This window comes from Charadrius vociferus, unplaced genomic scaffold, assembly GCF_000708025.1.
Source record: "Charadrius vociferus isolate BGI_N301 unplaced genomic scaffold, ASM70802v2 scaffold822, whole genome shotgun sequence".
NCBI classification, from domain to species: Eukaryota; Metazoa; Chordata; class Aves; order Charadriiformes; family Charadriidae; genus Charadrius; species Charadrius vociferus.
In genome coordinates, this window is record NW_009647481.1 from 1827009 (window position 1) to 1841920 (window position 14912).

Below are 14912 nucleotides of genomic sequence, written 5' to 3' on the forward strand. Positions count from 1 at the left end.
TGACACATGGAGGTAATGCCTTGTGTCGTGTGTGCACACCACTTCTTGAATCTGCTTCCCCTCCTTGGTCTGCCTGACCCCAGATTTGTTGACACCCTGCTAGTTAACCTCCCCAGACCTCCTGTCTCAGGGACATCTCGAGTCCTGAGCTAAACCCCACTCAACTCAGGAGTCTTTCGAGAGGACTTCACTGGCTCAGGGTCCATCCCCCAGGTGGCTGAAAGCACAGGCAGCAATGGGGTGCCGAGAAGGAGAGATGTCGTACCTTAGAGTGGCCTCCCAGTATCTGAAGGGGGCCTACAAGGAAGCTGGAGAGGGACTTTTTCCAAGGGCATGTAGAGATAGGATGAGGAGGAACAGCTTCAAACTGGAAGAAGGATTTAGATTAGATATTAGAAAGGAATTCTTGACTGTGAGGGCGGTGATCCCCTGGGGCAGGTTGCCCCGAGAAGCTGCCATCCCTGGAGGTGTTCACGGCCAGGTTGGACGGGGCTTGGAGCAACCTGGGCTGGTGGGAGGTGGCCCTGCCCAGGGCAGGGGGGTGGGACTGGATGATCTTTAAGGTCCCTTCCAACCCAAACCATTCCTGTGCGCTGCCCCTTGCATGGGCTGTCTCAAACAAAACCTCCCATGCTGTAGACTGGAAGGTTTATAAACAAAAAGGTTTATAAAATAGATGGTTTATGACCTCCTGGGGGACCCAAGAGATTTTGTAAACTGTGACAGTCTGAGTGAATGGACAAAATACCACTGCAACCTGACTAATAACCTACCCGCACACAGCGCATCCCAGCCGTCAGGACACCCAAGCGCTCACCGCAAATAAAAGTTACCTCCGCAGAGAGGGCAAGCCCCGAGCCCTCTCACATCCCCTCGCCTCTCTCCTGATGGCTATCACTTCTCATCACCCCGCAGGACAGCAGTAGCCGGGGACAAATTAAAACAAAAAAAAAAAAAAAATCACATGGCTGTGAAATACGAATGAGGCAAAAAAAAAAAAATGCCTTCACCCGACCAAGAGAGCTCTGTCTCCCCGACTGCGCCGGATACAAAGATTGTGAACAAACAGGATAGAATGTCTTCTGCCTTTTGTGAAATGAAAATAAATGAAAGGATCTAAGGTTTCAGGTCACTGATCCCTCTCTTCCCTATCTGTACCATTTATCGGAGGTAGAATATAAAGGTTCCAGGTCCTTTTCTTTTTTTTTTTTTGTCAGCACTTTAATGGTTGTTTTTTCTCCTTCCCCCTTTCATTTTCTGAATGAAAGGACCACTTAGGAACCTGTAAAGTAATAATAAGCTTATAACAGGAATATTGTTTTTCTGGGCCAGTGCAAACTCCTTCTGAATAGGTTGAAGAGATTAAAGTAAAAATGCAATCGGTAAATAGATCAGTCTTTTAATTAGTTTATAGTCTGTTAAGAGATAATATTTTGCTCACATAGATCGCCTGTTATCTAAAGATCTCAGAGCACTTTAGGAACATCAATTAAGCCTTAAAAAAAAGAAACAGGAAAAAAAACCTTGGGAGATAGGTAAGTGTATTTAGATTAATTAGTGTTGCTGTAAGCAGCAGGCATTATTATTAGATTTAATTTAGTCCAATAATTGACTTATCTGTTAATGGATTCTAATTCATCTGAGAAGGGATCAAACCCATCTGATTAAAAGGATTACATCGACTCAATTAATTCTATTAACTGACTTAATTTGCCATTTAATAATTTGACACATGGGGCCAGATCTTGGCCCCGAAAGAGCACACAAACCAAAAATTACCCAGCGGAATTATTACACCAGCGAAACTACGCATTGCGGAGCACGCACGTTTCCTTGCACATGGCATTTGCGCAGCCGGGTAAAACATTCAAAGGGGGCTTCCTCTGGCTGGGTTCTCCCGGCCCCGCGTTGGCTTCTCTCCCTGGACCGGGGCCGGCTGGTCGTTTTGCTGTACTCGGGGTGACTGCCTGGAAAGGAGCGATTCTCCACCTCAGATCCGCCACCTCCCCTCTTTTCTGGCCATTCTCTTCAACCAAGAGGTGAGAAGTTTTACAGAAGTCAATAAAACCTTGCAATAAAACTAATCCCCTTCAAAGGCAGGACGACCCTCCCCCGCCAACCATTTGGGTGCTGTATATGTGAAGAAAGAAGAAAAAAAAAAAAAGAAGGGAAAAAAAATAGCATCTCTTCCCTTGGACACTGTTCTTTAACTAGTTGTGAATGTATGGGAGGAGAGGGGAAAGAGGTGCTAAAATGTTATTAGCTCCCCCGTTCTTAAAACTGGCCAGTGCTAATTGCTGGTGATGAGCACTGTGGACCTCAGCCACAGCCGTGCTGCTCAACAGAGCTTCCCACATTAGACTGAGTCCGTGTTGCCCTTGCCTCACGGTACCTTCTCCTACCGGGACCGAGCCATCGGGAGAATTCAGGGAATTCTCACCGTCACCTTTTCCCACCTCTCTTGCCTTTACTCAGCTCTTGGCACATCCTCCCAAAGCCTTTATTGGGCTGTGATCCTTAGGACATCAACCCACACCACCTCCACCGCCATCTCCCCTGTCAAGTGGGGACGGGGTTAAGGCAGTGGAGAAGCCGTGGGAGATGGCACCGTCTGCAAGGGCGAGGTAGCCAAGAAAGGAGCCGGGCACTCGCCAGCGCCCAGCCTGGCTCTGACGCACCGTGCCAGCCTACAGGCAGTAGGAAAAGGAAGAAGAGAGAAAGGGCAGGAGGAAAAATAGCCATCTGCTGCACGAGAGGAAAGGTGTCCTCCTTCAGAGGCAGATCCGACCCGCAGGACGGGAGATGGGGATCAGAAGTTTGCAACTGTTGAGATGCCCAGACCTGGTTTAAGCCTCTCTGGTCTTGATCAAAGGTTACTCCATCATAATGCCTCGGGGGGAGGGGTTCCCAGCACATAATGAATCCTGTGTCATTGCCTTTGTATCCAGTTTTGGCTGTAACACAGATGGTTCTCACTTCAGTAACTCTGACATCTCCCCCCCCCCGCTTCATTATCACAGCTAGGAGCTCTGCGTGGTCACATCCTGGACCTCCGTGTCCCACCTCACTGTCTCCCCCATTATCATGCTCGAAGCGTTGCCGGTGCCAAGCAAGACGACGAACAGATTTCCATAACCTTTCAGCAGGGCTAGGGACGGGAAGGCTTTGCAGCTTGATGCAGCACGGAGTTTTATCAGGAGGCGTTGGGAGGAGGGAGCAGGCGGGGGCGGGGGGGGTCAGCAAACAGCCTCCGTGGCCGGAGCGCTCCTGGTCGTTGGAGAGGATTTGTCAACGGAGAGGATTTGGTGGCGAGTGGCACCGCAGGCGGCGGGGCAGCTCCCCACACGGGGGATCTTCGAGCTCTGCCATCGCTCAGCATCGCCACCACTGGTCACCAGCGCCAGGATTCGTTGTTCAGGCACGATTGCATATGTATGAAGGGGACAAGATGGGCTTTGACACATAAATTAGCACTTGTCAGCTGCTCACGGGCACGCTTCCCCGCTGCACCCCACTGTAAATACCGCCTTCTTTTATGGAGAGGAAAGCCACATCGCGTTACCTGACAGTCACCGCGGGCAAGAGCCTTCCTTGGGAAGGCAGCAGCAGCCACTAGTTTACATATCAAACCTTAAGAGGATGAATGCGATAAAATGACACAATAATTAGCAGCCAAGTGGCACTTTCCACTCCTGTTTTATCTGGAAATTTGGGAATGACAAAGGACGAGGTTGACAAGACCTCAGGGCAGGGCTTTCTCCGAGAGGTGGGGGTTTATTTCTCGTTCCACGCCAGCCAGGTGCTTTTTAGCCACCACCATGGCACAGCTCACTCTGCTCCTCCACCCGCGGCGGTGGCAGCGGCATGGCACGTACCTCATCCTGCCTGGAGCTCCCGCGGGAACAACCGGTCCCAGGTTTTGACCCGCCATCATCGCGGCCCACCTCCACCTCCCCACTGCTGCACGTGAAGTCAACCTCCCGTGAAGCCGCACGCCGGCCAACGCATTCGCACACCTCTGCAGCACTGCATGAACGCACGGGGCTGTACGTCCGTAAGAGAAAAAGCACCAGTTCTCCAAACAGCCCCCAAAATCCTTCCATTCCAGCAAGCAGCTTCAGCAAAAGTACCTCTGCCGCAACCATCTCAAAATGTACCAAAATTACAAAGTTTTTTCGTAATTCAGCCTGCTAGCAGCATTTCTGGCATGTCGCTTGCGTGGAAATCACTGTGAGAATAGCTGAACACGCTGCTGGCCTGGGGGAAGCTCAGTTATTTGTGTTCCTGCAGGACCCACATACCCTGAGATTCAACTTAAGCTCTGGGCTACTCTCAAAGCTCCAGAGTCTGCTAAATTTCATCTCAAACCAAATATCCCCTCCGCCTAGAAAGATGAGAGTGCTTCATCGAGCACTGGATTCACCCAAACTCGAGCCCAGGGTTCATGGGGAAAGAACATCCCCAATCACCTACCCAGGTATCATTTATGAATTACAGTGGACACACTGAGGGCTCATCCCTTGGGCCAAAAAAGATTTTTTTTTTTTTTCAAGCACCATCATACACTAATAAATTGGGGCATGACTGTACTGCGGGACCTGCCTGCAGCTGGGAGCCGGGCTGACAGCCTGCTCCAACACAACAAATCCCATGTTCCTAACCTGGAAAGGGTTTAGGGTTTCCCCCCCCCCCCTTTTATCCTGTTTTTTATTGCTCTTCTTATTTTTCTCCCAAGAGGTTCTCAGCCCAACTTACAGGGTTAAAAGCCTTTGACCCAAGTCTGGGGGAATCCCAGTAAATATTCTTACCATATTTATCTCCATCTTCTCCTTTGGCACTGATCCTCCTGCCGAGCACTTGGATGTGTTTCCCACTTGTCCTGCTGTAGAGCTGATAGAGCCGAAGCTGCTTCCTGCTCACGTCGTCCCTCGCTCGCGTCTGGTTCTCCACGTGTATCCGAAAATCTACATTCTCCTCGGCAGCAAACATCTGAGAGCGGATGGCGAAGGGGGAGAGAGAACAGAACAGACCATGAAACAAAACAAGCATCTTAGACAGAAGGACAGCACACCAACCCGCCAGCAGGAACGTGGCGCAGGAGGACTGGGATTTGGCTGCCCTTCACTTGACAGCTGCGGCCGCGGTATCAGGCGCTCAACGGGTAATTCTAGCCAGAGGTGGCTCTCGACAGTAAACCAAACCTGGGTTTTTACAATCAAACCATGGGGTGGTTGGTTGGTTTCTGGGTGGTTTTTTTTTTTTTTTTTTAGTAAAAACTTCTGCTCGGTCCTGCTTTGATTTAATCCCGATCAGCCACGCTGGCCATAAATTAGACGCTCCTTTGCATAACCTCTACTGGGTTACACGGACACATGTGGGAGAAAGGGGATGGCCAACTCCATTTCAGAGAATTTGTGCTTCACCTTCAGCAGCTGCACTGATTCCCCCGATTAACTGCAGGGAAGAAGTCAAGGGGAAAAGCTATTTATGCTGACATTGGCAGACTGGACTCTCGCTTCACACAGGCATAAAACCTACTACGATAACAGTGTCATTCGTACACAGGCACTCTTCAGCCTAACTTTTTTTGCCAGCGCTGCTTTTCAGAGAAGCCAGGCCATTGGTGACCATCTATGGGCGCATCTCTGTCTGCCTCAAGAGGCTCACGGCTTGGGGAGATGCTCACGAGGGCCAGTGACAGCCAATCCAGCAGGTCCAGCCGTGAGGCTGTTATCAGCAGGGGCCTGATCACTTCAGCCACTTCATCTGCTTTTTCTGGCCAATGGATTAAATTAACCTTAGTTCACTACAGCCTTAAAATATTACCAGAAACTTTCTCTGACACATCTGCCCTTCTCTGGAGGTCTTGTTTCCCATCTTAACTGTTCCCAAGAGACACCAAAATGGGATTCCTGCTTTTGCTTCCAGAGACATGTCCCACCTTGCCCAATGTCAAAGGACCAGACAACCCAGATGTTCTAAAGACACCCTCCCAAAGGGGATGCTGGGCAGCACGCACCCAAAAGCACTTTACACCCAAACGCCACGAAAGCCCAGCAATCGCTCCACGATCCGTCCCCGAGAGCGTCTGCACCACAGCATCCACACTGCCCCCTCCAAACTCATAGAGGGACAATATTTCAGTGGTAGACTCCCTTCACGTGACCATAAATCATTCCGAAACCAAAAATCACAAGATCAGCGAGTGGCACACACACCAAACCACCACGCAACAGGCAATACTAAATTTGACTGAGACAAAGACCATTCAAAAATCTACTCCTTGTCGGCGAGTTTTAATGCTGTGTGTACCACTTGCACGTAAGAGACAAAATCCACCACAAAATAAGAATCTTACTGGAATTTAATGATGCCTAGGTCTGGAACTGGCAGAGGAACGACATTTACTCCTAGCAGGGCTACCACCTCTCCTCCCACCACATTCCTGCGCTTGTCCTCCCAGCCTGCAAGGAACAGTGTTCTGCTATACTGGTGTGGGGATGGAGCTGGCAATGCAAATGAAAAAGGGTCAATAAATCCTCATTCAGGTCCATTCCAGGCTAAAACGCCCAAAAGCAAATGGCCATAACATGCAAAACAGCCCCACTTCAGCCTCCTGCATATGTCATCTTATACCACCAAATATTTTGAAGTCAAAAAAAATCTCAAAAGAACTTTTGAGCGTTTCCAGTTATCGAGAAGACACACGGGTCAGCAGCAGGAGGAGAACTTGGGGCAGGCAGCACTGCTTAGCACCAGACCTTCACTAAGCAACCCAAACAAAAACACGATATTCAACACAGTGGCAACAGCAATGAGGTTCACGGGGATGTTGCGGGATCGCCTTTGCTGCCCTTATTAAATGCTGGAATTATGCTATTTGAATCCCAAGTCCTGGGAGAGAAAGCGATTTAACTCTCTTATGTTACCATCAGGAGGAGACTACAGGAGCTGAACGAAAGGAGATTTGGGGCGGCGCTGGGTCTAAACAGACATCCGCAATGATGATAGAGGTGACAGGCAAGAATTACAGAATTAATCATAATAGTTATTTCCAACTCTCAGAAACCAGCGCAGCAAGAAGCCGTGACCCAAAGCTGTGGACGGGAGAGGAGAAGCAGCCCTGGCACCTGCCAGGAGGGCACCACGGGATGTTTGCGACATGAATAATATTCTTTTTCTCTCCCCACATCTCTTCTTGCTTTCTTTTCAAATGCTTTTGTTGCAAAGGATGCTAAACTACTAAAACCAGGGATGTTCGAGTAATGTTGACAGCCTGCCTCGTACCCACAAAAGCCAAGCTATTTGCAGTTAAGATTCTGGCTCCATCATTTTAAGATTTAAAACAGATTTTAAATCAAGATGACGTCCTTACATTGCTTTCACCACATGTTAATGAATTTCACATTTTTCTAGGGGGGAAAAAAAAAAAAACAAAACAGGTGGGATCTGAAGTGGGGGGAAGGGCAGGTTGCTTCGCTTTCTTGGAAACTTCAAACGGAAAAGGCAATCCGTTTTCCAAAACATGTTTTAATTCTCTCTTTTAGTTGTCTCTGGAGCACTCGCACCAGAGGCCCCCAGCCTGTAGCTGCAGTGCCCGGGCGGACTCTGGAGCACCCATGGAGCCGTCCTGCGCTGTGGTCAGCCTCAAACATGCCATGCCACGAACCCGCCTGCGCATGTGTCACGGTTCTCCTGCCCAAGATGGGCTAATTAAGCGTCTCCTCCCTTGGCAAGAAGGGCACACTGCAGCCCAGAGGGATGACATCTCTTCCTCCCCCAGCCAAGAGCTTGGCTGGCATCACCCACAACCCCAACACCTCGTCCGAGCCCAGTGGGGATCTGCAAGGGACACCGACCCCTGAAATAAATAAGATCAGCCCAAGCCTACATCACTCCATCGCTTCTCCAGCGACAGGACCAGCTCTAACCCAGGGAAAGAAATCCTGGAGAAGGAATGTGCTAGAGGTTCTCTTCGCAGTTGACCTGTCCCCTGGGTTCAAGCAGCTGTGGTCCAGAGCAGCAGCGAAACCACTGGGATTCAGTTGCCTGCTTAAAGGTAAGCACACGCTTAACCACCCGCTTGAAACAGGACATGCCGCTGGAGCATGGCCAAGGTGAATTTGCCGTGCCAGCCTGGGCTGCATCTGGCCCGCAGCGGAGAGTATTGATACTCTCAAATAAAATTTCATGCAGTGTCGATTTCACGAGATAAAAACCTATTGGATCATCACTGAAATCCATTCTCACAGTATCGCTGCCCCGAAGAGTATACTCCCTCAAGCAGCTAACTTTACTGAGATAAGAAAGTCCAGTTATATATACCATAAGAGACCCTCTTTCGTAAATCTCAAAAAAAATTAGTAACATATGCCTCCTTCAGTAACTGATCACCAACACTCACTCAAGAAGGTCACCTAAAACCAAGTCCATCCACCCCCAAGCACATTTCCATAACAATCACAGCGCACAGAAACGAATGCAGCAGTGCCTTTAAGTCCCGGCCCCACTTGAAAACTCGAGGGCTTTCACTTCTGTTTACCAAAGCGAAAGGAAATCTTTTTTTTTTCTTTCTCCTTTTTTATTTTTTTTTTTAAACTATTAATATGTTATTACTGCATATAAAAACATCATACACAAACTGACCACCTCCCTTTTTGGTCTTTCAACTGATCATCCACTTTGGAGGTAACAAAGCCTGCAGGCTCCGGCTCCAGAGTTCAGCACAACACGTCCCTGAAATGAACGGCCACTTGCACCTTCTAGCTCCCGACCAGCAATGTGCCCTGTGGGATGTTCTCTGGGGACAGGAAAAGGATTTCCTGCATTATTTTATCTCCTTGACTGTTTTGGTGGGATTTGGGGTTGCATTAGGGTCTATTCTGCAAATCTATCCAACTGGTACGGTCCCCAATCTGTGCAGGTCAACTTCAGCATCTCAGGACAGCGGGTTTCACGTAACTCCATCTCACTCTTTGCCAACACTTTATAGTCTGCAAAATCCCAGTTGTTAAAACAGAGCATCGAATTTGGTTTCAGTTTGATTCTTCCTCTCCTTTTCTTTTCAATCAGTTATTCATCCGTTTGTTATTTATCACTACATCTTTCAGTGATAATATACAGCTACGAAGACATCCTGAAAGTACAGTTGGCGATACAGAGCTTATGCCAGGGAACGGACAGCGTTCCTTTCAAAAACAACCATCACCGCCAGCAACCGATGCATCAGCAATGCCTCACTCCGGAAAGGAAGCGGCTCTCCCTCCTCCCTGTTGCACTTGCCCAGTCGTTCAAGGTAGGTGCATTCTGTCCTACCTCCTTTCCAAACCGCCACAGAACCCAGAAAAGACATCTGTCTGAAGACAGACAAGACTGGGAGATTTTTCAAGTGCTTTTTTTGCCGAACAACTCTCAAATAATGAGTGGATTTCATTTTTAATGGCTTTACGGCAATCCCTCAGCTTAAAGAATGACCCTCCTATTTGTTAAATCTCAGATGGGGGTGAGGGAAAGACCATTCTGCCGATGCAGCCTAAGGTTTCGCCACTGAGTAATCCATGAAACGCTCAAGAACGGCAAAAGCCTCTGACAGCAGCACTGCGATGACAGTCCTACACGCGCTCGTCCCACATCCCTGCACACGCCGGTGCCTTGTTGTGACCGGGTAGCAACCACAGCCCCGCCAAGGTGGCCGAACCCCTCGCGGTGCCAAGCCACGTTTACGGGATTTGGCTTTCCATCCAACCAACCACTGCACATTTCGGTTTCTATTGTCAGCTTTCCAGCGAAAGGGGACGTTGCTCTGTTATTGCTCATGTCACAAAGCGTTACAGCATGAGATGTCTGAGGCCCACAGCACGATCAACTTAGCTGGGAGCTGGACTTCAGAATTCCCTGATTTCCTGCTTTTTATCCTACGGAGCCTCCGAGCCTCATCAGAGAGCAAACCGTATGTCATTCCCCAAACTGAACGAGGAATACAAAATCCCTCTCGTTAAGGGCCGTACCGATTGCAAAAGATAAACAAATCAAGCTATTCAAAGTCCTTTCAAACCCCATCTGATAAGCAGGAAATACTTATTACCTTTCAGCCATCAAATCAACCTAATATTAATGATTTTCTCCATGACCTTCCAAACACATGAAAGTTAACTCGCTAAGGTCAACAAGAGGATATCCAAGACAGATCTCTCTCAAGTCCGCAAAGGCAAGTAACAAACCGCTTTGCTTCCAGGACTTTGGCAAAATTCCTCTATGCCAATTACAGCAGGATTTGCAAGCTCACCATGACGGCCGTCCTCGACGTACAGTGAAACACAATGCACCCCTTTATTTGTTGCTTTCTCCTCCTCTTAACTGCAAAGTCAATCCACCGCCAGGATATCGTTACCTTCGGGTTACAGAGCACAGTCCGAAGCCAGGCAGAAGTGGATGCGCTCTGCATTGAAGTATTCACTTCTTGGGGCTTAGAAGCACATTTGGAAATTCATCCCACACAAAGAGGCTCCGTATTCAGATGCGCGGGGGGAGCCCGGAGCGAGGGAGAGGGCGCTTTCAGGGTGAATCCCTGTGCATCCCACAGGAGGGAGGCTATGGTGTGACACTGCCAGAATTGCACAAACATAACTAAGCCTTTAAAAATAGCACAAACACCAAACCAAGGGTCTAGGTTGTTTCCTCCAGTTACCCACAGAAAAGTATCTTTTTCCTTGAGAAATAAATATATAAAAAGCAAAGTTGCACACTCACGCTTGGGAGGTGTCACCTTGGATGGTGACTGTGTACCCTCCAGGATGCACTGTGACAAAGGGCACCACAGTGCACCACGGAAGTGGTTGTTGAAAATGATGCAGACCTGAGACTCCCAAACTCCACAAAAGATTCCACCAATGGCATTTACAAAGTATTTCACTTGAAACACTTTTTGATTATTTTCTTTTGGGGGTGGAAAAAAAAATTCAGACAAGCATGAATGTCCTATTTAAAACCCAGATGCTAAAAGATCTCGCTCCACACAAGCTGTGCCACTCTATAGTCCGTTCATAAATCAAGTCATAAACCATCTTTTGTCTTTGCTTCCTTAGAAAGCTGTTTCAGAAACACATTCTGAATATTCTCTGCCTTAATTTTCTACCTCATATATTTACATCCAGTTTTATTCTTGTACCAACAGTGTCCTTCAGCTTGAACAACACTTCTCCCCACAATGCATTCAGGCTATTCCCTTTCTCCGCTCCCTTCCCAAGCTCCATTTCACCATGCTGGGAAAGGCAGAAAGCCAAGCACCGGACCACCTCCACCTCCCCTCCTCGCAGAGGAGCTCCTGCCCGCACCGAGGACGGGTGCCAAGCTCTCCCTCAGCACGGGCCCACGCAGGAGACATCAGTCCATCACAGGGAGAAACCCGGAGCTCTCCCCGCTCCTGCACAGATATGCCGGGAAATCGAGCCCCTCTTTTCTTTGACTTGAGCGCTTTCAAGTTGCTGCAGTATGTGAAATTCAATGATGCTCTTTGTTTAATGCACTCCAAGGGAAGCGCACGTCAGGATGGAGCTGGAAAGGAGAAGGAAACGGGGTGATGAGGGGGTCAAGCCTACCCATCCCTTCGGATTTCAGAAATGTTAAACAAGACCCAAAGAGAAGATGTTTGCAGGGCTTGGAAGAGGGGACATAGAGCTCAGCGAGGTGACACATACTTGGATCCAAAAGCTGCTCGGCAAGCAGAGCCTTCTTTTCTCCGGAGAGCTGCCTGCTGCATTCAGAGAGGCCATACATCAAATCTCCTCGGGCAGCATCAGAACTTCGTTCTCTCCGAAACGCACAGCCCCTGAGAAAAGAGGGCTATCGCTCAGCCAAACTCCCCAGCATCTTCCCAAGATGCCACCAAGCTGTGCACCACTGCTATCCAGGTTCCAAAAAGCAACGCGTCCATCGACCCTCAGACAGCAGACAACAGCATTACTGAGCCTGGTACGAAACCACGAGGAAGGCGGGAGGGAGTGCCAAAAAAATGCAACCTGAGAGAGTTTGAGGAAACGAATGTTTTATGGCCCATCAGTCAGAATTTGGACATTTTATAGAGAAAGATGATGCCGCCTGCGAGAAAACCCAGTTTCTCCTTTTGATGATGGAGTGAGCCTTGGCTGGAACGATGAAAATGCACCATTTGTGAGATGGTGATGTTTTAAACTCGTTCCACCCCGGGGAACGGCTCAGTCCAGGGAAGAGCAGGGTTTCAGCCTTGATTAATAACTTTTAAAACCCCAGCTGCACTCACGTGCAAGCCGAGGATGGGAAGGTACCTCCAGCCAGCACCGCCGGCCGGCGCAAAGCCCAGCACCAGAGTGATGCTGAGGGGCTCCAGCGCCCCCCGTCCTCCACATCTCCATCCACCCGCCCTCACCCAGCCAGAACCAGGTCACTGGCGGCAGCCCCCGGGTCACATCATTAATGTAATTACCACCAGCAACAGCAGCTCAGCAGCCTGCAAGAGGCAGCCCATCCCTCCGGCGGCCACGTTCCCCTCCCGCAGGAGCCAGCATCCTGCTGTGGCGCAGCAGTGCCAACAGGGCTGGCACCTCCCAGCACCAAAAGGCACCTTGGGGCTGGGACCAGCCTGTGCGAGCCAACGCAAACCAACCCCGTGCACCTCAGCTGCAGGGGTACCCGCGGGATGCCGCCTCTCGCCACGACCTCTTGACAGTTTTGATTCTCCAGAAATACAGTTCAGACCTTTTCTTCTTATTTTTCTCCAGTCGCGATATATATTTAAAAAAAAAAAAATCCGGGCTGGTATTATTTTACCACAGCTATCAGTCAGGCAACGAGCGAGCAGGGCTTTTTCTTTCTTCCTTTCTTTCTTTGTCTTTCTTTCTTTTTAATGCTTGTTACATCTCTGCTATATACTTCCTCTCCACCCAGAAATATCCCTTCAAAGCTTGATATTATTGAGCAGCTTTCAACCATGCCCAGCAGAGCCATGTATTCTCTGCGTTTGTCTGGCCTTTGTTTCTAGGAATGAAATGCCAATGGCTGAACAGTGTGACTTCGTTTCACTCCTTCATTCCAACACTTGTTCTATTTCTATCCCACTGGGTCAAACTCACCTATTGTGAGACCTCACCGATTTCAATTACATCAGGGATTAATTTGTTCCATTGCGTTGAAGCTGTTAATACAATCCGTGCTGGCTCTAGATGAGAAAAGGCACGGTGGAGACCTCCCTCGCAGGCAGTGTGCTTAACAGCGGTCTTGATCTTCATTTTTTGTTCAGCGGTGGGTTTGGTGGGTTGCTTTTTTTCTTCCCTTTGTGCCCCTTTGCCCCTCTTTTCTTTTTTCCCCCCCTTCCTTTCTAAATTGCCCTTATCAGAACTGGGTGGTCCTTCTGACTTCCACTGCAATGGGCAAAACATTGCCTTCCAAAGCCGCTGCCCCGGGCTTGCAAGGGAGGTCAGTGCTGGAAGGAAGGTCCGACCCAAAGCCACCTGACACCATGCGGATGTGACCGTTCCAGCTGTGGCACCTCATCTCCCCCTGGATGATTTCGAAGAGCCACTGCTGCGGGTCCCCATGTGCCCAAAGGGATCTGCAGGTACTCAGTTCACACAGCTCCGACTGTTGGCCGACCTTCAATGGACTGAGGTGTCCAGGGGAAGAGTCGAGATCTTCCATGCCACAGATGGACACACCGAAACACACATTTGTCAACTAACTCTGGTTGTCTTTTCTGGAGTTCCCAAACTGGGACACAAGATCACGACAGAGCTTTAAAATGTCCAGCCCCGTGGTCTCATAGGACATCTGTGATTCCAGTTTAAGGCGATCTCAGCAATCCAGAGTTAAAGTTGTCCTTTATCCATGTGATTTTGTCTCAGGAAGAGACACCGATGCAGGGAGACTTGGGACCCGCATGGGGCAAATCAGTTTAGCTTTGCTCGAGTGCTACAACTTTGTCCCGGAAGATCCACTGCTTTTCCTTTTCAAAAAATCCAACCACATCTTAGCAAAACTGTGTTTGTAGGAAATGGTGTGATGATTCCAGAATAGTAAGAACAGGAGTTTCAAAAAGATAAGTAGGGGGAAAAATAGAGCATATTAAAATAAATCCAAACAAACAGCTCAACAAACAGATTCCTCCCTTGCTTACTAAAATGCACTAAAATTTCCATGGCGGTTTCATGAGGTCACCTCGGGCTTCCGGGGGGCACCTCTGTGCAGCCTGGGCTGCGGGAAGTTGCCCTGGTTAATGCCGTAGCCGCCAAACTCGCCAGACAGAATTGGACAGGTTGGGTTTCAGGACTCCAAATTCATTCTCACAGCCAGCACCCAGTTTTCCAAAATGTACAAGATCCCCATTTACCACTGCACTAATTCTTTATTTCTTAAATTTTTTTTAGAATCGGAAACATAGGAATAAGCTGGACGAGCATCACCCAGCTGTTTATTTAGCTCTGCCACTCTCCTTAGGCCTCGGCGGAGCCATCCAGGGACAGGGTGAAGCCCCCACGTCCCCACCAGGCACTGTCCCACCTGCCACCTCCCACTCAGGTCTCACCCCCTTTGGTGCCAAGTACTGCCCCAAACCCATTTTCCCAATTCCTGCCATGCCTCCCAAGGGGCGCCCTCTCTGCTTGGGGGGAAGTTCCAATATTCATTGATTTCCCATACCAGTGGCAATGTTCTTCAGGCTTCACATGACCCAAGTACTGCCACCGCTCCTCACTGCCAGCACCAGGACATGAATATTCTTCAGAAGTAGTTTTGTGCCTGTGTCCCTCTTCATGGCACGGGTATCACCGCAAAGAAAACCGCAATAAGGCTTTGCAGAACAGCCCCGACCGACTTCTGCGAGATTGTGGAGCGAGCAGTGGGATTCAGGGAGCTTGGCATGCTACCACTGCCTTCACTACCTT

The 14912-nt window shown here is 49.2% G+C and overlaps 1 protein-coding gene across 1 annotated transcript in view; it reads right to left on the bottom strand.

The window, feature by feature from the left end:
• Positions 1 to 14912, bottom strand: part of FGF18 (fibroblast growth factor 18) — a 71359-nt gene that overhangs the window by 38915 nt on the left and 17532 nt on the right. The window contains exon 3 of the mRNA XM_009880728.1: positions 4809 to 4989. Coding sequence (XP_009879030.1) covers positions 4809 to 4989 — 181 coding nt within the window. The remainder of the gene's footprint in view (positions 1 to 4808; positions 4990 to 14912) is intronic.